At 45.8% G+C, this 24645-nt stretch overlaps 2 protein-coding genes across 2 annotated transcripts in view; one reads left to right on the top strand and one right to left on the bottom strand.

Annotated features, from left to right (window-relative positions):
• The window catches only part of LOC140206728 (NACHT, LRR and PYD domains-containing protein 3-like), a 35692-nt gene extending 27027 nt beyond the window's left edge, over window positions 1–8665 (bottom strand). Inside the window, 1 exon segment of the mRNA XM_072274914.1 lies at window positions 8592–8665. The gene's annotated coding sequence lies outside the window, so the exon portion shown is untranslated.
• LOC140207898 (uncharacterized) overlaps window positions 1–24645 on the top strand; it is a 188254-nt gene that overhangs the window by 84887 nt on the left and 78722 nt on the right. The window contains exon 4 of the mRNA XM_072276441.1: window positions 6266–6272. Coding sequence (XP_072132542.1) covers window positions 6266–6272 — 7 coding nt within the window. The remainder of the gene's footprint in view (window positions 1–6265; window positions 6273–24645) is intronic.

Genomic DNA, 24645 nt, shown 5'->3' with positions numbered 1-24645 from the left:
AAAACAAATACAGAGGTGACAGAAACGTGAGCACTGTGTAATCTTCCTGATTCGTCTGTCTCTGGTCCCATATAAAAAATAACATCTGTGGATTTCTTTTTCTTGGAAGTGAGAGCGGCTGAACCACGGTTTTGGCCAAGACTCCTTACGTTTCCGTCCAAGAGCTTCTAATAATCAGATGAAAATGGGCTGCTTTAAGATTAATAGTTTTTACGATGTCTGTCTTTACTACACTCTCTCCTCTGTTAATTGTGCAGTTGTGTGTTTCAGCTCAGTCTGCGATTATGAAACTTTAAAATCGCTTGAGCCCATGCACTGTCCCAGGGTCCGTTTTCACAGACACAATGTGCTTACCGATGTAGAGAGCTTCTCATCCACAGGGTCACAATTTAGTTAATTGCAATATTATTGAGAGATATTTGGAGTCCTTTGCACCTTTTCTTGCTGCAATCCCACAACACTCGGTTTCTCTGTCCTAATTCCCATCTCTCACTCTTCCACAGTGTCCATCACACAACACCGACACACATGAATTTCAGGTTCCGTGGACTGTGCTGAGGATTATCAGCGAGATCAGAGATTGTCTGTGAAGAGTAACAGTGAACATATTGGGGACTGACAGATTCACACAGAGAATGAGAAGTAAATGATGTGCTCTGTAATGGGATCACACTGAGCAGTCACCCGGACGGGTGCTGATCCTGTCTGTTCATGGACTGTACATTCTGAGTGCAGAGCACACGGAGAGACATTCACCGTGAACCTGGTCCACCAGTCAATGAGATCCTGGATGGTCTGTGACTCGTTTCATTGACGTGCCTCCAAATCCATAAATCATTCCTCACCAGATTTGACGGTGTAAAACAGAAGTCAGAAAATAGCGATCACAAATGAAGAAAGAAGTCTGGAAGGGTTTTATAGCAGAGTGATTAGTTGCAGAGAAGTTGCAGAAATGATGATGTAAATCATCTCCTCAGTCCGCCAGTGTCCAACATGACATCGGATTACCGGCTGACACCTGTTTCCTTTCCTTTGCCTTTTCCAGTGGAGGTTTATTCAATGATTACACATTACAACATGGCAGTATTCCCCGATTCACACTGTTTGCAATTACAGATTGTAACACAATTATCTCCACCCAGAACAGAACATACTCGAGCTCCTGTGGCACCCACTGATAATGCCCCGGTTCTCATTGACATCTTAACGGTCTTCCCAAACCGAAACTTCCTGTCATATTTCCATTGAACACTAAGTCTACACAACTGAACTGATTCTCGGCCGTTAACGTCAGGCTTACTTCATGCACCCCTCCTTCCATGTCCTGCTCCAGCCTGTCCCGGTAGAAGTCCGTCAACTGCTGCACAGTCACACAATACCAAATTTCGCTCTCTCTATGGATTGTGTACTATGCCGGGCTTCTCCGGGGTGTCTACTCGCTATACTGCAGGCAATTCCCTTTTAGGAAACAATCTTGTGTCTTAGTCCGGGAGCGATGTGTCAACGGAATGACAAGGCAGGTTGAGCAGACAGCGGTCACTGCTTTGGTCCTCCTACCACTGGTGGCGCTATGGTGAGTAATGGACAGCTGTTACAGCAGTGTTGGGTGAAACCTTTCTGCTGACAATGGAACATCTATTCCTCTCGTCACTGAATTATACAGATTTCTCAGTCATACCTGATTCTCACCGTCTCCTTTCAGTTTAACGTCGCCTGGCATTGACACCTATGGCAATATAAGATTTGAGTCTATATAGAAACACTCTGACATCCTGAACAATGCAACCTTACCCATAGCATCGTGACATCTTGTCCTGTACCGCTATACGTTCTCCGGCGGGATTTTAAGATGATTATTATCGCCTAAACGCCGGTCAATATATCTTTGAGCATGTCACCTGGTTACTATCAGATAGTTACATGACACCTTGTTAAACACAATGCAGGCACGCCATACATCTAAAACAGCAAGTTGAGAAACATCTTTAACATAAATAAAACAAACTGCTGGAATTATTCAACAAGGCAGTCAGTATGGTAATATTTCAGATGGAAGACCCTGTTACAGAGCTGAGCCTGTGTGTAGGAACCATGTATCTATTTTCTATCTGTATTGTATTCTGCGTTGCGCAATAATGATTTTTTTTGTTTCTCAATCCGTTCCACAACATTCCGTTCCCTCCCATTCACTACATCAGTCCCACCCTGGTCTGACAAGTGCACCAACGCTCCCTTGTTCAAGTTGAAATCTATTTTCCATTTCTAGGCCCAGATCCATAACTGACCAAGATCCCTTTGAAATTCATTGCAACCTCTTGCAATATCAACCAGACTCCCAAATTTAGTATCAAACTTGCTAATCGTGCCATGTACATTCATATGCAAATCAATGGCATGAGTAACGAATTAACGAGGTCTCGCCACTGACCCACACATCTGACTCGTCAGAAGCCTTCCTTCACAAAATACATCTTCAATCATCACACTCTGCTTGCTGTCATCGAGCCCGGTCTGAATCCACCTCGCTACCGCCCCGTGAATCCCACGTGACCTAACCTTCCAGTTCATCTGCCGTGCGGGATCTTGTTAGAGGTTCGATTCCCATCCCGGTCCAATACACAATTCAGACCCAAACTGGAATTGTGCTGTTTTCATTCAAATCACTTCTATACTTACAAACACAAATTTCTATTAACATTCCTCCGGGACTTCACAGGACAGGAACACTGAAACATCAAGTATGAGGGACTGAATGGTAAGAGGTGGCCATTCCGCCCCTCAGACCATCAACAAGATGGCGGTTTCTCTTCAGTCTTAGCCACATGTTCCTGTCTGATCACCATTTCCCCGATCCCTTCGGTCTCCACACATCTGCCGACCTCTGTTTTATGCGAAGACGATCAATGATCTTCATCGTCCTCCAGGAATCAGTCTGCTGAACCTCTAAAACAGATACTCTCTAACCTCTTAGATAATCCTCCATGGTATTAAATACTATCTTCTGCAGCCCCGTGTTGCCCCAACCACTCACCTCCCATTCCTGTCACTATTTCCACCTTCCCACCTCCCCCCATCACCTGGATCCACCTCTCACTCCCCAGCTCTTGCCCCATCCCCACCCCTCACCTCTTTTCTCGGACTATTTCCCGTCCACTCTCAGTCCAGAGGGAGGGTCTCGGCCCGAAATGTTGACGGCCCATTTCCCTCCACAGATGTTGTCCGACCCACTGAGTTCCTCCGGCAGTTTGTTCTTTGGTCTATGTAACCCATATTAGTATGGGGAGCACATTATTCCAGGTACAATCTCCACAAAACTCAAACAACTGTTACAGTAATTATCACACTTCAAGACGAGGAAGTTTGCAGATGCTGGAAGTGCAAAACAATGGACATACCATTCTGGAGGATCTCAACAGGTGGGCAGAAAGGAAAAGAAGAAACTGTTGACGATTCAGGCCATAAACCTTCTTTGGCACTGAGAAGTAAGGTAGAAGATATCTGAATCAAAATGCGGGATGGGGAAACGGCCAGCTGGAGGGTGATAGATGAAGTCAAGTAATGGAAAGGTCAAGGGCTGCAGAAGAAGGAATCTGGAAAGAGGGGTGTTGTCAATAGGAGAAAAAGAAGGAGAATGGGAACAAGGGGAAGTTATAGGCTGGTGAGCAGAAGTGAAGGATCAGAATGGGGAATAGAAAGAGTGGAAATTTATTTATCGGAAGGAGAAATCAGTATTCATACCATCATACCAGAGGGAACATAAGGTGTTTTTCAACACGAGAATGGGGAGGGAGGTGTAAGAGATGACCCGATTTATGCGCAATAACTATTACAATAAATACTACAAAAGGCTAAGAATCGAGACGTGGGAACGGGAATGCCAATCGGAGTTAAAATGTTAGGCCAGTAGGAAGACCCGCTATTAGGTTGAAGTTTGTCCGGATGGAATACAAGGCAGTGCTCCTCATGGGAAAGTGGAGCTGGACTAGGTTATACACAGCAACTATTACAATAAGCACAAGAAGAGACTATGGTTCGAGACGTTGGGATGGGAATGGGAATCGCAATTAAATTGTTAGTCCGCGAGGAAATCCAACTTGTGGCGGATTATGCAGAAGTGTTCAACGAAACGGCTCGCAATTTACGACGGTTCTCACCAATGTCAGGAGCACCAGACAGAATGTTGGACGGCAGCAGATTCAGAGGTGTTTCCTCACCCGGCAGGACTGTTTGAGGCCTGAATGGAGGCGAGGGGCCATGGGGAGGGGTGGTTCTATCACTTGCGCCACTTGCAGGGATAAGGGACTGGAGTCGGGAGGGTCGAATAATCAGGACAATCGCGGAGGGAGCGATTGCTGTGGAAACAGGGTGCTGGGGTGGGAAAGATATGTTTAGTAGTAAGATCGCTTTGGAGATGGCGGAATTTGCAGAGATGGTAGGAACGGACAAGACGAACTATCAGTATTACGGCAGCGAGAAAACAGGTTGAGCGCGGATGTACGGGAAATAATGGAGGTGCGGGAGAGGTCGGAACGTTCTCTGATGTCTTGACGTGGAAAGCCGCTTCCTCGCAACAGACGCGGTGGAGGAGAAGAAACTGGGACAAGGTAGGAGCCATTTAACAGGGGATAGGGAGCGAAGGGCATTCTCGGCATAACCATGGAAATCTGTAGGTTTATACAAGATGACGGCTGACAGTCTGTTACCAGAGATGGAGACAGAGAGAAATCAGGGAAGTGTCACAGTTGGATCAGCCTGTCCCTAATAACCCTTACCATAAATACAATGCACCTTTGACCACCTTCCCTAGCTACTGCACCTCAGTCGATCATCATTTAAATATAATCAGCATTTCCATTTCTCCTACAGAAGTGGGTGATCTCACATTTCCCACATTAGGCTCCAGAGGACCTGTTGTACCCACTGACCCCTTTCACCATTGTTACCCCGAAACTTCTCGACCATGGAGAGCAGTACTGCACAGCATCCGGCCTGACAGACTGCAATTTTGTGCCGAGCCAAATGAATTATTTATGCAATGGCCAACTGAACTGATTCCGTTGTGGACCACAAATTGCAGCGGGAGATAGAAAATGCATGCCAAAAATACGAAGTTACGATAGTCAGGGGGGGATTTCAATCTGCAGATAGATTGGAAAAATAAGGTTGGTGCTAAATTCCTGTAGGGAGAACTTCTAGAATGCCTACTGGATGGCTTTTTAGAGCATCTCGTGGCCGCCTCGAAGGGGATAAGCTATTCCTCATTGGGTGTTGTGCAATGAACCAGAATTGATTGGAAACCTCAAGTTAAAAGAACCCTCAGGGACAATTGAACATAATATGATCGAATTCACCCTGGAATTTGAGAATGAAAAGCTAAGAGAAGATGCTTACAGTGGAATAAAGGGAAATACAGAGGCATGAGAGAGGGGTTGGCCAGAAGGATTACATATTCGCACTGGCAGAGATGATGACAGAGCAGCAGTGGCTGGAATGCAGGGAATAAATTCAGAAGGCGCAGGATATATACATCTCAAAGAGGGGGACATTCCTCAAGATTCAGGAGAGAAGAGATGAGGACAAACTGCTTTTCCCAGAGAGTGGTGAATCTGTGGAATTCTCTGCAAGGGAAGCAGTTCAGACGTCTTCACTAAATATATTTAAAATACAGTTAGATCGATTTTGGGTTATGGAGAAAAGGTAGGTAGATGGAGCTGAGTTTATGGACTGATCAGCCATGATCTTATTGAATAGCGGGGCAGGCTCGATGGGCCGTGTGGCCTACTCCTGTTCCTATTTTTTCTGCTCTTATGTTCTTATTCTGAAGACATAATGACACAAGCTTGACTAACAAGATAAGTCAAAGTCAACGTAAATTCAAAGAGAGGGCATATAATCGAGCAAAATTTTGTGCGAAATTAGATGATGGGGAAGCTTTTAAAAACAGCAGAAGCCAATTAGAAAAAGAGTAATTATGTAGGCAAAGATAGGATACGAAGGTAAGCTAGCCAATAATATTAAAGATGATGTCAAAAGCTTCTTTTGCAACATCAGGTGTAAAAGAGAGGCGAAAGTGTACATCAGACCGCTGAAAAAATATGGTGGGGATGTAATAATGCGGAACACGGAAAATGCGGATGAACTGAATTAACATTTTGCACCAGTCTCCACTACTACACTCTCAGTATACCGGAAGCTGGAAATGTGTCGGGGGCAGAGGTGCATCAAGCTGCATTAATATGGAGAATGTTCTTGGGAATCTGAGAAGTCTAAAGGTAGCTGCCTCAACTGGACCGCATGGTATACAGTTCAGGGTCTGAAAGAGCTGGCTGAAGAGATTGTAGAAGCATTGGTAATGATCTTTCCAGAATGAATTGATTCTCAGATGGTTCTGGAGGAACGGAAAACTTCAAATGTCACTAGCCTCGAAACTCCCTCTGTTTATTCTTTTCCATAGATTCTGTCTTGCCAGCAATTTATGTAGTGTCTGCATTCTATTACTTCATTCAAAGCAAAATCTGATATCATAAATGCCAGTGGTGCTACACTCCCGGATGAGTTTAACAAGTTTCATGAACGCTTTGAAGGCCAGATTATAAGTACAGATGTGAGGATCCCTGCAGTATCTGATATCTGTCTTACAGGCCGATGTCAAACAGCCTTCCAAGATGGTGAACATTGGCAAGCCGACAGAACCCGTGAGGTACCTGGTAGGATTCTGAGAGCCGTGCCAACGAACTGGCGGGTGTGTTTAAGTACATTTTCAATCTCTCATTTCTACAGCTGGCAGTTCACACCTGCGTCAAAAGGGCAACAATCATACCCGTGCCCAAGAAGAGTGGCGTCAGCTGTATTGCAGACTATAATTTATAACACAAGCTATTGCGGTGAAATCTTTGAGAGGTTTGCTATGGCTAGAATTAGCTCCTCCCTCAGCAAAGAGGTCCATTGCATTTTGCCTGTATCCACAGTAGGTCACGTTGTGATCTCATGAGCTCGTCACGCGGCTTTGTATTACTTTGACAATGCGAGTACTTACATCAGAATGCAGTTTATCGGCCGTATCTCAACGAGTAACGCAATTATTCCTACAATTTCTGATCAAGAAGCTCAAACCTCTGGGTCTTTCTACCTCCCTCTGCAACTGGATCCTCGATTTCCTCACCGGAACACCACAATGTGTGCCGATCGGAAATAAAGTCTCCACCTTACTGACAATCAATACAGACGGACGGACAGAAGGTGAAAAAAAAAATCATTCAGCCAAGTCACGCACTGCCCATTCTTCCAGGTCACAGATTGTCTAATCCAGCCCTAGTCTAAAATTAAAGCCATGCTCGATTGTCGTAGATCGGACCACCACATCCTCGCCAATCCTGTTCAAAAATATACTGTGGTTCCAGAGCTACCTAATGCCATGACCGGGCTGCCGGTAACCCGAGGCCAGGTGACTCAGTCTCATTCGGCTGGGCCAGATCCAAAACGAAAACCATGATTTCACTGTGTGGAGCAGAAGGCCCGATGAGCTGAATGGCCTTGTTCTGCTCCTGTGTCTTAGGGGTTGGAAATGCTAGATGTGGTGATAAATTGGCTTCGACATCGGTTTTGCAGCAGAAGCCAGCAAATGCCAAGTCCGTGCGTATAGTTAAGGTGGAAGTTGATCGTTCCCTGATCAGTCTGGGCATTAAGGGATCTAGAGAGAAGGCAGGTGCATGGGGTTGAGTGGAATCCGCGATCATCCATGATGGAATAGCGGAGCGGACTCGATGGACTGAATGGTCTAATGCTGCTCCTCTGTCTTGTGGTCTGAGGTTCAGGGGCTTGCAAATGCTGGATGTGGTGAACGGGAGAAGCCAGCAAATGCTAAAAGATGGTTTGACCCTCTGACTGGAGACCAGTGAGGAGTGGGATGCCGCAGGGATCGGTGCTGGGTCCGTTGTTGCTTATCATCTGTGTCAGCGGCCTGGATGATAGAATTACTGCAATGTTCGGCTTTGACTCGGCGACAGGTAATTTACATGTGTTATGGTCCGTTCGAATTAAATGGATTTACGTTAACTGTCGTCAGAGCTTTTCTTGTGAACATACCACGCAGAAATTGGCCACTCAGCCCATCGAACTTTCTGACCCACACAGTGAAATCATGGTTTTCGTTTTGCAAGACCACCTGCCGCTTTCTGTAACTGTCTCCCCACCCCCGACTGTTTTCTATGTATCGAGCCCTCAAGCAAAATCAAAGTCTTTGCTTCTACATGACGTTCAGGAGATCAGCTCGAAACACTCACAATAAGCACAGTCACAAAGAGGAAAGAACATGCACTTATCTGCAGAGACAAGTTTGGAAACCGAACCCGTGTTGGCTAAACAGCTTTTCGCATGCTGGCTTTGAAATCATAACCCCTGGTTCGAGAACTGTTTTTAACCTTGACGTCAATTGTGGAAAATCTCACACATGCAGATGGAAAACTGCAGGATCACTTAACACCATCACCACCAGAGGAGGGTTACAATAGAGCTGATGATTCCCTGATCACATAACGTGCTGATTGGAAAAAGTGATCGGGAATAAATATCAGAAGCTGAATTCGTCTCACCTCAATTCACCAAGAATGTTCTGTCTCCGTGTCGATATTTTTTCAAGTTGTTTTATGCTAACTTCATTCCAACCAGTCCAGCGGCAGATATTTAGTAGCTGCCGGGGAGGGGCCGGTGTTGCTGTTCTGTGAGACTCACAGCGCGAATTTTCTGTGGGCAAGCGGCTGCCTGTCCACCGGGCGGATCCCAAACAAACCAGTTCAACACTCCACTGCAGCTCTGCACAAAGTAGGTTTAATGTGGTATTTAATTATTTCTGTTACAGAAAAGAAATAACAAACACCCGGCGATATAGAAAAGAAAGTTCCCCAGTGTCTGCAATCTTACGGAATACTTGTTACGATTGCTACCAGTCTTTGTGAGATTCCAGCATTTAGTTTTACTCCAAGCTTCCATCATTTGTAGTTTTAATATCGTATTTTGCGATTCAATTAAATAAATTGCTCTGTGGCATTCTCCACTGTCACTTCCCGAACAGTAAAACAGTAAAATCTCACGGTCGCCCTGTTATTCTGAGTGGTTAGTTTTAATTGTGTGTGTGTGCGTGTGTGTGTGTGTGTGAGAGAGAGAGAGAGCGAGAGAGAGAGAGAGAATGAGAGAGAGAGAGAGATCGGAGAAGGGACCCTGCCCTGCCCCGTGGGACATTTTAAATATCACTATCCGTGCGCAAGTTTCATCTGCACTGACTCAGTAGAAACCGCCCTAGAAAATGTGTATGACGAAAGGTAACTACGACGTTTCTTTTAATGCATTTGGTCAATTATTAATTCATTAATTTGAACATTTCAGAGCTTCCTTCTCCCCTTGTGTTCCCTCCCGATCCCGACAAAAGCCGAGTCCCGCTGAAAACGCTCACTGTTTTGCAGAATCGGAGACAGCATTTACCTCTGATGTTGAAACCGGACGGTGTTCAGTGCTGTCCGGGGTGACAAATGTGCCGACCGTGCACCGAAAATTCAGTCTGTGCTGCCGCTCCCGGGGCTATTCGGTTATAGCGCGTCAGTCGTTGATTACGGACAGACTGGTCCGGATGAGCCGGGGTAAATGAGGATTGTCGCAGTTCTGGTCCTCACCAGCTTAGTACAGGTCGGTCAGCAGGAGGAGAGGGGACAACGACAAATGCAGCAAACACAGACAGAACTGCAGAGGCTGTGTGAACGTTCCCTCGCTGTCGCAAGTAGTTTCTGTCTGGATTTCCGTGCAGATCTCTTCTTTTCCTCCTTAGTCCTCTGACGCAGCCAGCGGGGCGGAGTTTCATTCTATAAATTTATCATATAATGATTTATTTATTTATTATAATCAGCCAGTCCCGGGCTGTGAATTTGATTCCGCCGGGTTGAGATCTCCACCCTGTGTGTGTACGGGGCTGTCCGGCGCAGGCGAGTTTCAGCTGAAACACTCCACACCTGTCACAGCTATTTCAGGGAACCATTTTTAAGACGTGACAAAGCGGGGAGGATTAATATAGGTGGGGTAGTGTTACCTTTCAGAGAAAATGTCACGGCAGTGCTCCGTCGGGACAGACTGTAGAACTCGACTAGTGAGGCGATATGTGTCGAACTGAGAAATAAGAAAGTTATGGCCTCGGTAGACGGGCTCTATTACAGACGGTCCATAGGATTTAGAGGAACAAATTTGTAACATCGCAGACTGCTGCAAGGAACTTCTTGAGGTTATAGTAGGTGATTTTAACTTCCCGCATAATGATTGGGAATCCCCCCACTGTAAACGAACTAGGTGGGATAGAGTTTGCCAAAAGTGGCGAAGAATCCTTTCCTTCATCGGTACGCAGAAGTCCCAAAGAGCGAGCGTGACATATTGAATCTGCTATTAAGGAATAAGGCAGGGCAGACGACAGAAATTAGTGTCTAGGGACACTTTGCACCCAGTGACCACGATGCTTATAATATACTTTATACTTTATTGTCGCCAAACAATTAATACTAGAGCGTACAATCATCACAGCGGTATTTGATTCTGCGCTTCGCACTCACATACGTATCCAGCTATGCAAAAGGTTAGGTCTGACCCGGGGGTTGAAATTCTAAATTTGAGAATAAAGCAATTTTGATGGTAACTGAAAGGATCTGGCAAGTGTGGATTGCGACAAGTTGCTTTCGAGAAAAACATGTAGTTGGAAGATGTGAGGCTTTCAAAACGGACATTTTGAGAGTACAGAGCCTGCAAGTGCATATCAGAATAAAAGGTAAGGTTAACAGGTGTAGGACTTTGATTTGCAAGAGATATTGAGACGTTGGTTAAAAGAAAGAAGGAGGAGCAAAAGAGATGATGGCAAGTAGGATCATATGAGGTCTATACTATATGGTAACATGTGCAGGAGAACGCTCAAGAAAGAAGTCAGGGAGGCTAAAATATGGCAGAAATTCCTCTAGTAGAGAAGGTGGAGGAGAATCCTTGGGGATTCCACAGACATGTTCAGAGCAGGAGGATCGCAAGGGATAAAACTGGTCCTCTGGAAGACCCGAATAATAATCCATTTGCGGAGCCAAAACAGATGGCGAAGACCTTAAATGAATTATTTGCATCTGCATTCCATCTGGACACGGATACAGAGTCTATAGAAATGAGCTAAAGCGGCATCAATCTCATGGATCATGAACAGATTACAGAGGAGGAGGTGTTTGGGACCCAGAGGCAGATCAGGGTGGATAAATCCTTCGGGTCAAACAAGGTGTTTCTTCGGATCCTGCAGAAGGCAAGTGCGGAAATTGATAGGGCCCTAGAAGAGATATTCAAAACATCCTTAGCGACAGGTGAGGGTTGGAGAATAACTAATGTTGTTCCCGTGTTCTAAAAGGTCTGTAAATACAAACGAGGAAATTACAGGCCGATGACTCTGACAACAGTTGTGGCAAAGTTATTGGAAGCTATTCTAAGGGACCGGATATATAAGTATTTGGATAAAGGTTGACTGACCAGTCCTGATGAAGTGTCTCGGTACGAAACACCGACAAAACTCTATTGCATAGGTGCGGCCCTCTTCTGAGTTTCTGCAACATTTTGTGCGTGCTGTTTGGATTTCCAGTATCTGCAGATTGTGTCTTGATAAGGATAGTCACTATGGCTTTGTGCATAGTAGGTCATGTCTAACCAATCACATAGGGTTTTTCAAGGGAGTTAGCAGGAAAGAGGATGAAGGCAAGGCTGTGGACATTGTCTACATGGACATTTGTAAGGGATTTAACAAGGTCCCGCAAGGGAGGCTGGTCAAGAAGGTTCACTCGCTCGGCATGCAGGATGCATTCAGCATTCCGCGTTCAAGAGCAGGGTTGATTCTGTGACGTGGGGTGCCGCAGGGTCGGTGCTTGGTCCTTTGTTGTTTATCATCTATATCAATGATCTAGAGGATAATGTGATTAACTGATGAGCATATATACGGATAACACCAAGTTTGCGAGTGTAGTAGACAGTGAGGACGGTTATCATGGCCTGCAGAAGGATCTGCAGCAGCTAAAAAGATGGCTGAAAAATGACCGATCGAATTTAATGCAGATAAGTGCAATATTTTGCAATTCTGAGGAACCAACCAGGGTAGGTCTTACACGGTGACTGATAGGGCACTGAGGTCTATGATAGAACAAAGGGATCTGGGGACACAAGTGCATAATCCATTGATAATTGGTGCCACAGTTAGATAGGGTCGTAAAGAAAGCTTTTGGCACTTTGCCATTAATAAATCAATGTATTGAGTACAGGAGATGCGATGTTCAGTTGAACTTGTATAATGCGACGTTGAAGACTAGTTTGGAGAATTGTCTGTAGTTTTGGTCACCTTCCTACAGGGAAGGTGTAAACAACGTTGAAAGAGTACACAGAAACAATACAAAGATGCTGCCGGGTCTTCGGCACCTGAGTTATAGGAAATGATCGAGCTGAATAAGACTGGAGTCTTTAGAACATGGAAAACTGGGAGGGGATTTGATAGAGGTACAGGAAATTATGAGGGGTTTAGATAGGGGTAAATGCAAGCTGCCTTTTTCTATTAAGGCTCGGTAGGACTACAATCAGAAATCATGGTTTAAATTTGAAAAGTGCGAAGTTTATGGGGAACCTGAGGGGAAACCTTTTCACTCAGAGGGTCGTGACAGCAAATGGTGTATGCTACCTCCATATCAACGTTCAATCGAATTTGGATAGGTGCATGGATGGTAGGGATATGGAGGGTTATGGCTCCGGTGCAGGTCGGTGGGAGTCGGCAGTTTAATTAGTTTTGGTAATGACTAGATGGACTAAAGGGCCTGTTCTGTGCTGTAGTTTTATATGACTCCATTTTACAAGACACGTAATTTCATTCTTTCTTCTGAAAACAAACCAAACCCTTTCGGCCATGTACAATTCAGAGGTGTTTATGACTACTCATTTATTAACACTAGCATTATCTGATTATAGCATTTCCATCCGGGCAATTCTTGCTACCAGAATTCGCCCCTTCGCCCTCGGTTGACCAGCGGGTTGTTGATTCACACTGTGCCTGAAACATTTGTGAAATATATCTTTCTTAACTGACGCCCAATCCAAATGGCCAGAAATTGTGCCCATGTAGAGAGTGATAAGTGTTTTGAAATGGGTGCTACTGAAAGAGTGACGCACGAACTTGAGATGGACGTCCTCACTGTTATTGGAATGGCCGTCGGGGAGGGAGAGACGGAGAAACTGACAATCTTCACCGCAGTTAACCTGGTTGTCAGGGAGGGAGTGACGCATTGATTGGAAATTAGAACCACCCAGGGAGTTGTACCGTAGGGAAATGGGAACTAGAAGGGAATGATTTCCAATTTTAAAATATTTAAGGGAGTGCAGAACAAATTGCTGGTGACAGTCGCAAACTGAGAGAGAGAGAGAGAGGGGGGGAGAGAGAGAGAGAGAGAGAGAGAGAGAGAGAGAGAGAGAGATTACGAAACAGTTAACTTCAAGGAAAGATTTCGCAGCGTGGGATACGGAGACCTGTACTGGGCGTAGGAAACCCCTGTTGTGGCGTAGGGAATCCGGGAATAGTGCAGAGGTACTGTACATAAATTTCTGAGGGTATAGACAGGGTTAATGCAAGCAGGCTTTTTCCACTTAGGTTGGGTGTGACTGGAACTAGAGGTCATGGGTTATGTGTGACGTGAAAGATGAAATATTTAAGGTGAATGTAAGGGGAAACTTCTTCGTTCAGAGGGCGGAGTGAGTGGGAACTAATGGAAGTTGGATGTGGGTTTCATTTCCAATAACGAGACATAGATTCACAGAGTCATAGAAAAGTACAACACAGAAACAGTCTCTTCGGCCTATCTATTCTGTGAAAAAAAAACAGACTACTCGCATCGACCTGCCTCGGACCACAGCCGTCCATGCCCCTGCCATCCATGTACCTACCCAACCTTCTCTGAAACGTTGAAAACCAGCTCGCATGCATTAAGTGCGGTAGCAGCTCGTTCTACATTCTCACCATCCAGTGAGCGAAAAAGTTTCCCCTCATTTTCCTCTTCAGCTTTTTCAACTTCCGTACTTCGCCCATTACCATTGACTGTAGTCTCACCCAACCTCAGTGGAAAAAGAAACACGAGGAAATCTGCAGCTGCTGGAAGTCAAAGCAACACGCACACAATGTTACTGGAACTCAACAGGTGAGGCCGCATTTGTCGAAAAGAATAAACATTTCAGGCTCAGTCCTGATGAAGGGTCTCGGCCAGAAACGTCGACAGTTTACACTTTTCTATAGATGTTGCCTGGCCTGCTGAGTTCCTCCAGCATTGTGTGTGTGTGTTGCTCAGTGGAAAACTCCTGCTTGTATTTATCCTATATGTACCCCTCATTATTTATTATGCCTCTGTCAAATCCCCCTCTATTTTCTACGCTCCAAGAATTAAAGTGCGAACCTATCCAATCTTTGCTTAAAACTCAGGTCCTCCAGATCCGACAAGGTCCTTGTAAATTTCTCCTGGACTGCTTCAACCTCATTTATAGCTTTTTTTTTAGTAGTTGACCAAACCTGCACACAATACTCCCAGTTAGGCCTCAATGGCGTCTTGTACAATTTCAACATTACATCCTGACTCCTGTAATCAGTACTCTGATTTATGAAAGCCAGCGTGCTTTCATTTCGACCCCTACACCTCTGCTGCCACTTAAATAAATTATGGACCTGTACTGCCAGATCCTTTTGTTCCACCGAACACCCCAGTGTACCTTTCACTGTGTAACTCGTACCCTGGTTGGTCCTACTGAAGTGCAGCACCTCGCACTTGTCTGCATTAAAATCCACCTACCCGTTGTACAACTGGTCCAGATCCTCCTGTAATCCAATAGTCTTCCTGGTTGTCCACTGCACCCACAATATTGGAGTCATCCGCAAATGTGCGGATCCAGTTAGCTACATTATCATCTCGATCAATGATATAGACGTCAAACAACAGCGGAACCGGCACCGATCCCTTTGGCACTCCAGTAGTTGTAGGCCTCCAGTCAGAGAGGCAATCACTCTCTCACTTCTCACGCAAAGCCAATATTTAGTACAATTTACTATCTCTCATTGAATGCCAAGCCACTGAACTTTATTGACCAGCATGCCATGCCGGACCTTGTCAAATATCTTGCTAAAGTCCATGCACACAACATCAATTTCCTTGCCTTCATCAACGTTCCTAGTAAATTCCCCTTCGAACGCTATCTTATTCATTAGACACGACCTACAGGGCACCAAACTGCGCTGACTATCCCTAATCAGCCCTTGTCCATCCAAATACTCATAGACACGACCCGTTAGAATACCGTCCAGTTTCCACGACTGATGTCAAGCTCACAACAGGACAGAACCTTACTTAGACAGCAGGACAACATTACACATTACCAATCGACACTATGGGGCAAGTGACATAATTCTGATCATTTATCCTCTGGTCGTGTAGATTGAGGCAGACGCAGTAATTAGATCAGCCAGGGTGAAATAGCGGTTTCGACTCGATGGCCAAATTCCCCAAATATGCCCCTATATCTCATCGTCTTATTCGCTATTCTCCAATGTTCCCTTGTCTCACATGTCTCTAAGGATGATTTAACTATATCTGCTGGAGCCCAAGCAGTTTATGCACTTGCCATCCACAAGTTCCGAAGGACCTGGATGTATATCCACCGAATTTGCCTCGCTGCATCAGCATGTCCGCCTCTGTAATAAGTATATGGTCCATCAGCTGCTTCGCCTCACTTCTGTATATTCTCTGTAGATTCTTCCTCGGTGTCCGGAATAAAACCGATAACACCCCCTCATCCCCCCCCCCCTCCCCACACACACACCATAGTTGTTGGCTTCACGCATTGATTTCTATTCTGGTCTTCCAGAGGACCGATTTTGTTCTTTGCAATTCTTTTGCTTTTTGCATTTCTGTAGAATTCCCTTCTGTAGAATTCACATTGTCTCCTTGGGCAACCTCATGTTTTCTTTATCCTTGCTGATCTTGTCTTAAGTGTTCTCTTGCATCTCCCATACCCTAGAAGTACCTCAGTTGTCCCTACCTGCCGATACCTGCTAAGAAACTCCATTCATTTCTTCAATATCTGCCTCAATATCTCTTGAAAACCAAAGTTCTTTAAACCTGTTATATTTACCTTCTGTTCTGACAGAGACATACAAGCTTGGTACTCTCAAAATGTCACTTTTGAAGGCCTTCCGTTCACCAAGTACACCATTGGCTGATAACAGTGAGTTCCTTGGTACAATTCTCAAAATCTTTTTAGATACCATCAAAATTTGCCTTTCTTCAATTTATAATCTCAACCCGCAGACCAGACGGTTCCTTATCTATATTTACTTTTAAAATAATGGCATTGTGATCGCTAAATGTTAAGATTTCGCCTACAAAATCTTCTTTCACAAATCCTGTCGCAGTATTTAATAGGGAATCATATCTCGCAAACTCTCTCGTTATTTATTTTTATACACACATTCTTTCTCTCACTCTCCTTTTTCTCCCTCTGTTCCTCTGACTATACCCCTTGCCTATCCTCTGGGTTCCTCCCCTCCTTGTCTTTCTCCTCGGACCTCCTGTCCCATGATCCTCTCATATCCCCTTTGCCAATCACCTGTCCAGCTCTTGACTCCATCCCTCCCCCTCCTGTCTTCTTCTATCATTTTGGATCTCCCCCTCCCCCTCCCACTTTCAAATCTCTTACTAGTTCTTCCTTCAGTTAGTCCTGACGAAGGGTCTTGGCCTGAAACGTCGATTGCACCTCTTCCTACAGATGCTGCCTGGCCTGCTGCGTTCACCAGCAACTTTGATATGTGTTGTTGCTATCTTTCTCTTTACTCAGTTTCTCCCAAAGCGCCTCACTGGAGGAATTCTGCAGTCTGCCCTGACGGAGCACTGCCCTGTCATTTTCCCTGACTGGTAACACCACCGCTCTTCCTGTAATCCGCCCCGCTCTGTGACGTCTAAAACAACACAATCCCGGAATACATATCTGTCACTCTGCCCCTCTCATAGCTAATTCTCACTAATGAATAGAATATTGTAAATCGTGTTGATTCATGTCCTGATTTCATCTGCCTTCTCCTCAATAATTCTTGCATTAAACTATACGCAGCTTAGAAAATTAGTCGCAACATGCATTACCTTTTGATTAGTGACTTTGTCTGAGGGCTTAACATCTGTTTGAGAAACTTGGATAAGTACATGGATGGGACAGGTATGAAGAACAGGTCAGTGGGAATCGGCAAATTAATAATTTGGTTCCGAGACGGGAAGCAGTGAACAATAAAGTTCCTGGTGTGGAATACAGAGACTGAAGATCGCATGCAGTAAAACTCCCCGCTGTCGGATATGGGACCAGAACCGTACCTGGTAAAACTCCCGGCGTGCAACCGTAATCCCACGGTGGATTTGTTCGGTGATTCGTGAACATACATGATTAACGATCCTGCAACTGGGGACTGAATAAATAGTTAGTCTAACAATTATAATATGACACAACATCTCCTCGCATTTCTGCCACCCCCCTGGCTACTTACCCCGTCTCCCTCACCACTCTCTCCTCACAGTCTCTCTTCATCACCTGGCCCTCTACTCCAGCCTTCCCTTCTTGCTCCCTGTCTCCTCACCTCTTCCTTTGCATCGGCCCTCTCAATCATCCTTGCTTCTTCACCGCCTGTCCCTCACCCTTCCCTCTTCTCTATCCCTCTCAGTTACACCCCTACCTCGACCAGTCTCCCGCTCTCTTTCACCCCTTTCCTCGCTCCCTCCTTCTCTTTCACCCCTCTCTCTACAACTCTATCAACAAATCGTACCCCTTTCTCTTGTCCATCGCCTCACGCTTTCATGCCAATGTATTCATTTCTCTCACACTCCGTCTCCCCTTCTCCCTTTCTATCGCCTCTATTTCTTTTACTCTTCCGTTCTCTCTCCCATCCCACAGTCCTTGCCCCTACCCCTATCACCTGCCATCTCATTCTCAATCTCAGTCATCCTCTGCCTTCCCCTCTCTCCCCCCTCTTACTGTTCTCTCTCACTCCCTCACCTCTGCCTCTCTGTTACCTCCTCTATCTCAAACTCTCCCTCTCTCTATCTCTCTCCCTATATCCCACCCTCTCCCCCTCGCTCTCCCAAACACTCTCCCAGCTGGCTGCCGTATCCCACGCTGTCTTCACTTCTCCCTCACCCTCTAAATGCACCGCTCGCGCCACACGTTCTCCTTCTTCGCTCTCCCTCTCTCTCTCTCTCTCTCTCTCTTCCTCTCTATCTATCTCTCCCCCCATCCCTCCCCGCGCTCTCCACTTCATCCCATACATATGTCAACAATATTTAAATGCCAAGTGGCATTTGTAACTGCGATCTTTGTAGGTTCAGATAGTCGGTAATGGTTTTTATATATGAGGATCAGACGGATCTTGGGGTCCGAGTCCATAGGACATTCAAAGCTGCTACGCAGGTTGACGCTGTGGTTAAGAAGGCATACGGTGCATTGGCCTTCATCAATCGTGGAATTGAGTTGAAGAGCCGAGAGGTAATGTTGCAGCTATATAGGACCCTGGTCAGACCCCACTTGGAGTACTGTGCTCAGTTCTGGTCGCCTCACTACAGGAAGGACGTGGAAACCATAGAAAGGGTGCGGGGGAGATTTACAAGGATGTTGTCTGGATTGGGGAGCATGCATTATGAGAATAGGTTGAGTGAACTCGGCCTTTTCTCGTTGGAGTGACAGAGGATGAGAGGTGACCTATTAGAGGTGTACACGATGCAGTGATCATGTGGATAGTCAAAGGCTTTTCCCCAGGGCTGAAATGGCTAGCACAAGAGGGCGGAGTTTTAAGGTGCTTGGAAGTAGGTACAGAGGAGATGTCGGGGTAAGTTTTTTTCTTACGCAACGAGTGGTGAATGCGTGGAATGGGCTGCCAGCGGTGGTGGTGGTGGTGGCGGAAACGATAGGGTCGGTTAAGAGACTCCTGGATGGCTGCATAGAACTTAGAAAAATGGAGGGGTATGGGTAAAGCCTAGGTAGTCCTAAGGTAGGGACATGTTCGGCAGAGCTTTGTTGGCCGAAGGGCCTGTATTGTGCTATAGGTTTTCTCTGATTCTATGTTCCTATATTAAGGAAAGCCGAAGTTGGGAATAAAGTTGACTCATTTATTTAAATGAATCGTGAAACATATTTTTAAAACAAATGCCGAGCCATTCACATTAATCTGCTCTGCCATAACAAATGAGGAATGAACAAGTGAGAACAGACAGCCAGTAACTTACAAGACAATGTACATCACCCAAACCTGATCACGCCTAAACCTGATGAGAAAAAAGCCGTTCCTATCAGTGACAGAATTAATAAGAATGGCCGCTCCGCTCGCACTTGAATTGTTCGTATTGGCCCTCGGATTGAAATCAGATTACTGCCTGAAGTAGCCGTTTTGAGGGGCTGGCTGGCCTATGAATGCACATTGCTCTGCTCACAAGAGAATCGGTGACAACTGATTTGGAGTAAAGCAATGGAATGTGTGCTTGTTAGGGCACATATAAATAAATTTTTAGTTGGGAGAATATAAAATTAATATTGCACTAATTATGTATTTATATTCCATTTTCAGTGTGAATTCGGGACCTCAGCAGGGGCTGCGGAATCGAACGGTTGCAGGGCAGCACCGTCTGGAAGAGAAGACGCGTTTTCCGTTCCCTTTCACTCATCCTGCAGACCCTCCATCTCCCGCTTGCGCCATCGTAGGCCCCGGCCACTGCGCCACACGGTCCCTCTCACGGAGCTCCGTCAGCATCTCTGTCCGCGTCTCGCGCTGACAACCGGTGCTCCTGTCATCTCCCAGGCAACGTGCCACTTCTCGTCAAATGACTAACGCGATATTTTGCTTCCATTGGTATCAGATAATGTCAATCTTGGTTACCAACCAATAGGAATACAAGATTCGTCAAGAGGGCGTTCCACCCGGTGGCAGAAGAATAGTCAGACTTTGTGACGAACGTTAAGGGGTTAATGGCCTTCTTCTGGTATGTGAAGTCAAAGTCACTTATCTGCGGCTAATGTACACTGCGAGACTGAAATGTGCTTTGTAGACGGGATGGGAAAATAACTATGCCTGTGCTTCCTTGTTCTAAGAGTCATCACATGTCTGCGCTTGGGAAAGCCTGATATACTGTCCTGAGAACTAACCATAACGAGCTACAAGTAACTGACTCGCATGCTCGCTTGTACTTTTAGAAAGAAGTGGTAACTTGTTTCCCTCAGGAATCATTGTTCCGTCATCTGCCCTAACACTGCAGGCAGAGTAACTCTTAAGTTGATTGGTCTTTCGGGTTATCATCTAGATTTAACCGTTACTCATCGTTTTAGAACCGATATTAACCTTGGCATAATTTCTAGAAAAACTCAACCGTGCAAACAGGAAACAAGAGGAAATCAAACACATCCCCCGTCAGACGAGATTTAGAAGAGAGGTGATGACTTAAGACCATAAAATATAGGAGCGGAAGGAGGCCATTCGGCCCATCGAGTCCGCTCCGCTATTCAATCATGTGCTGACCCAATTCTTCCAGTCATCCGCACTCCCCTGCCTTCTCCCCATACGCTTTGATGCCCTGGCTAATCAAGAACCTATCAATCGCTGCCTCAGAAGAGAAAATGGCAGCGCGACGCAGCACGCAGCAGCCACTCCGGAATGAATACCTGTTATCTGTCAAGTAAGATACCCTGATTTGATGGAGACGGACGTGAGAAGCATGGAGAAACATCTGGAGAAACTTCTGAAATGCCTGTTTCGCTGCCGCTGCTACTCTGCGATCCAGAATCTCCGGAGGGGAAGGCCCCGAATCCTCGGCTTTGCCTGTTGCTTGGCGACCGGGGTCGGGGTCGAAGCGTTCAGCAGAGGATGTTTCCAGGGTGCTGCATCGGTAAGTTTGCGGCGCTGGAAGTTCATGACAGGGAGAGATTTTTTTTTCCTTCTACCGTCTGCGTGAGCTGATGGGACTATCGGGACTTTGAGACATTTTTTTTGAACCAGGCCCATAGTCTGCTCTTTATCAAATTACGGTATTGCTTTGCAGTGTTGTAAATATATGTTATAATTACGTGGATTTTGTAAGTTTTAATCTTGGTCTGTCTTGTGTTTAGATTATGAGGGCACGCAGTCCCCTTTTATTGTCATTTACTAATGCATGCATTTCTGTTATATCGTACTAGAGGAACATTGCATCATTTCTTGATGCATGCATTACTAAATGACAATAAACGAGGACTCAGTGTCCTTATAATCTAAACGCGGCCAATGACTTGGCCTCCACAGCCTCTCTTGGCAACAAATTCCACAGATTTATCACCCTCTGACTAAAATAATATCTTCGCATCTCTGTTCTGAAAGGATGGCTTACGATCCTGAAGCCGTGCCCTCTTGTCCTAGAATCCCCTACCATAGGAAATGACTTAGCCATATCTAATCTGTTCATGCCTTTTAACGTTCGGAATGTTTCTATGAGATCCCCCCTCATTCTCCTGAACTCCAGAGAATACAGCCCAAGATCTGCCAGACGTTCATCATACGGTAACATATTAATCACTGATCGAAAACACAGGCAACTGGTTGGTTGCAAATAAAGATACAAAACACATATCAGAAAATTAATCTTTCTCATCTTAATTCCCCCAGGAATATTCTGAAAGGATGGGTGTTCTGAAGTCATTTCTTTCCCGCCCCTGCACCCACACGCGCCCTCTCGCACACTCGCACTGATCTCTCGTAACCAGGGCAACACACACACTGCTGGAGAAACGTTGCAGGCCAGGCAGCATCTATGGATGGGTATAACCAGTCGATGTTTCGATCCAAGACCCTTCAGCAGAACTGGAATGGAAGGAGAAGAGGCCAAATCATTGATTGATTTCGATGATACGGGTTGTTGTTCTGTGAAACTCGCAGTCCAGGCTCTGTGTGTAAGCAGCTGCCTGTCCGGGCACATTCCTGAGAACAGGGAGCCGCCTTTAGGTTGAAATCAAATCGAACTAGTTCGGCAAAACACTCTTATTCGGGTGTGAACAAAGTCACCTTAATATTGTATTTAACCCTTTCTGCGGTAGGGAACAGCGAAATCATTTATATCTATCCGAACCTTCTTTTTCACGGCTAACTCAGATTACAACCTTCGGCAGTTGTTTGTAAAAATATTTTTCACAATTCATTTTAATATATGATTCAACGCCATTCCCAGCTGCGTCATTCCGTAATGTAAAGACCATTACCGAGGATCTGGAACCTACAACGATCCCAGTTACAAATGTCACTTTGCATTTAAATGTTGTTAATATATGTATGGGATGAGGTGCAGAGTGTGGAACGTGAGTAGAGAGAGAGGGAGGTAAAGAGAGAGAGAGAGGGAGGTAGAGAGAGAGAGAGAGAGAGAGAGAGAGAGAGGGAGAGCGAGAACGAAGAGGAAGAGTGCGTGGGGTGAGAGGTGGATTAAGAGGGTGTGAGAGAGGGGAAGACAGTGTGGGATACGGAAGCCAGCAGGGAGAGAGTGTGGGAGAGCGAGTGGGATAGGGTAGGACATAAGGAAAGAGATAGAGAGGAAAAGTGGGAGATGGAGGAGGTTAGAGAGAGGAGGTGCGAGTGTGAGAGTGGACAGTAATAAAGAGCAGAGAGGGGCAAGATTGAGGGGAAGGGAGATAAAGAGATAGGGAGGGGAAGACAGGGTAACAGATTGAGAGTGAGATGGCGGGTGATAGGGGCGGGGACAGGGGGAGTGGGATGTGAGAGAGAATGGGAGGGTAAGTTGATTAGACGGGGTAGAAGGGGAGAAGAGAAGAGAGGGTGGGAAAGATAAGGAGAGACAGGACAGAGGGTGAGAGAGGTGAAGAGGGGGACAGGAGAGAGGAGTAGGGAGAAAGGGGAGGGTGAGCTGGGAGGGACTGTGAGGTATGGAGAGTGTAAAGGATAGAAGAGAGACGGAGAGGGAAACAGTTCGGGAGATGGCGAGGGAGAGGAAGGAGGTGTGTGTTTTGGGGGCCAGGTGAGTGGGTGGCTGAATAAGAGAGAGGCGCAGCGAGGAAGAAAGTGCAATTGAACAAGTAGGTGAGGAGAGAGAGCTGAGGGAGACGCATTTGAGGCAAGGGAATGAACGAATCCGGAGGGAACGGTGAGCATGTGCGGCCGGTGCGAAAGGAAATTGAGGACGATGGGAGGCGAGGAAGGAGGGGTGAAAGAGAGGGAGAGACTGGGCGAGTTAGGGGTGTTACTGAGGAATAGAGAACAGGGAAAGGTGAGGGAGAGAGGCAGTGAGGAAGCATGAATGACTGAGGGGGAGATGATAAGGGAGGAGCGAGGGAGTGGAGAGACAATGAGGGAGAGAGGGAGCAAGAAGGGAGGGTTGGAGTAGAGTGCCTGATGAGGAAGGGGTACTGTGAGGAGGTACTGCTGAGGGAGAAGAACAAGTAGACAGGTCTGAGGCAGAAAGGCGAAGAGATGGAGATGCGTCTGGTTAGAATTGTTAGAGTAATTATTTATTCAGTCACCACTGGCAGGGTCTTAAACATGTATGTTCACAAGTCACCGAACAAACCTACAGTTCCATACTGGGAGTTCTACCGAGTTTGGTTGCCGTCTCCGTATACGACACGGGGTGTTTTACCGTACACGATTCTCAGTCTCTGTATTCCACACCGGGAATTTATTGTGCACTGCTCCCCGTCTCGGTGCCAAATTATTAATTTGCCGATTCTCATTGACCTGCTCTCCATACCCCTCCTATTCCCGTACTTATCCAGGTTTCTCAAACAGATGTTAAGCCCTCAGGCAAAGTCAGGAATCAAAAGGCAAAGCATGTTGCGACTAATGTTCTGAGCTGAGTATATTTCAATGCAAGAATTATTGAAGGAAAGGCATATGAGCTCAGAACTTGGATCGAAACATGGTTTTGTAATATTGCAGCCATTAGTGAGAGTTGGCTACGACAGGGACAGGACTGACAGATCTACATTCCGGGGTCCCGTAGTTTTATACGCCACAGAGCTGAACGGATTAAAGAAGGAGCGGTGGCGTTACCAGTCAGGGAAAATGTCATGGTAGTGCTCCGTCAGGACAGACTGGAGAATTCCTCTAGTGAGGCGCTATGGGGGAAAATGAGTAAGAGGAAATGTAGGACCACGTTACGGGCGCTATATTACAGACCACCGAACAGTTTAAGGAATTTCGTGGAACAAATTTGTAGAGAGATCCCAGATTGTTTAAAGAAACAGAAGCTTGCGAAAGTAGGTGATTTTGACTTTGCACACATTGACTGGGTCTCCCATACTCAAAAGGCCTAGATTGAGAGAATTCGTTAAATGTGATCAGAAAAGTTTCCTTAATTAGTACATGGAAGTCCCAACGGGAGAGTGTGCGAGATTTGATTCCCGATTAGATACTGAGACACGGCTGGCGACAGATGATTGTGCTGGCGAATTCTTTACATCCAGCGATCACAATGCCATTAGTTTCGAAGTAAATATGGATAAGGAACGGTCAGACCTGAGGATTGAGATTCTAAACGGGAGAAAGGACAATTTTGTTGGTAAGTGAAAGGATTTGAG

Source organism: Mobula birostris, chromosome 13, assembly GCF_030028105.1.
Source record: "Mobula birostris isolate sMobBir1 chromosome 13, sMobBir1.hap1, whole genome shotgun sequence".
In the NCBI taxonomy this organism is placed as follows: domain Eukaryota; kingdom Metazoa; phylum Chordata; class Chondrichthyes; order Myliobatiformes; family Myliobatidae; genus Mobula; species Mobula birostris.
The sequence above is the reverse complement of the archived record's forward strand: the minus strand, read 5'-3'. Positions and strand labels throughout refer to the sequence as shown.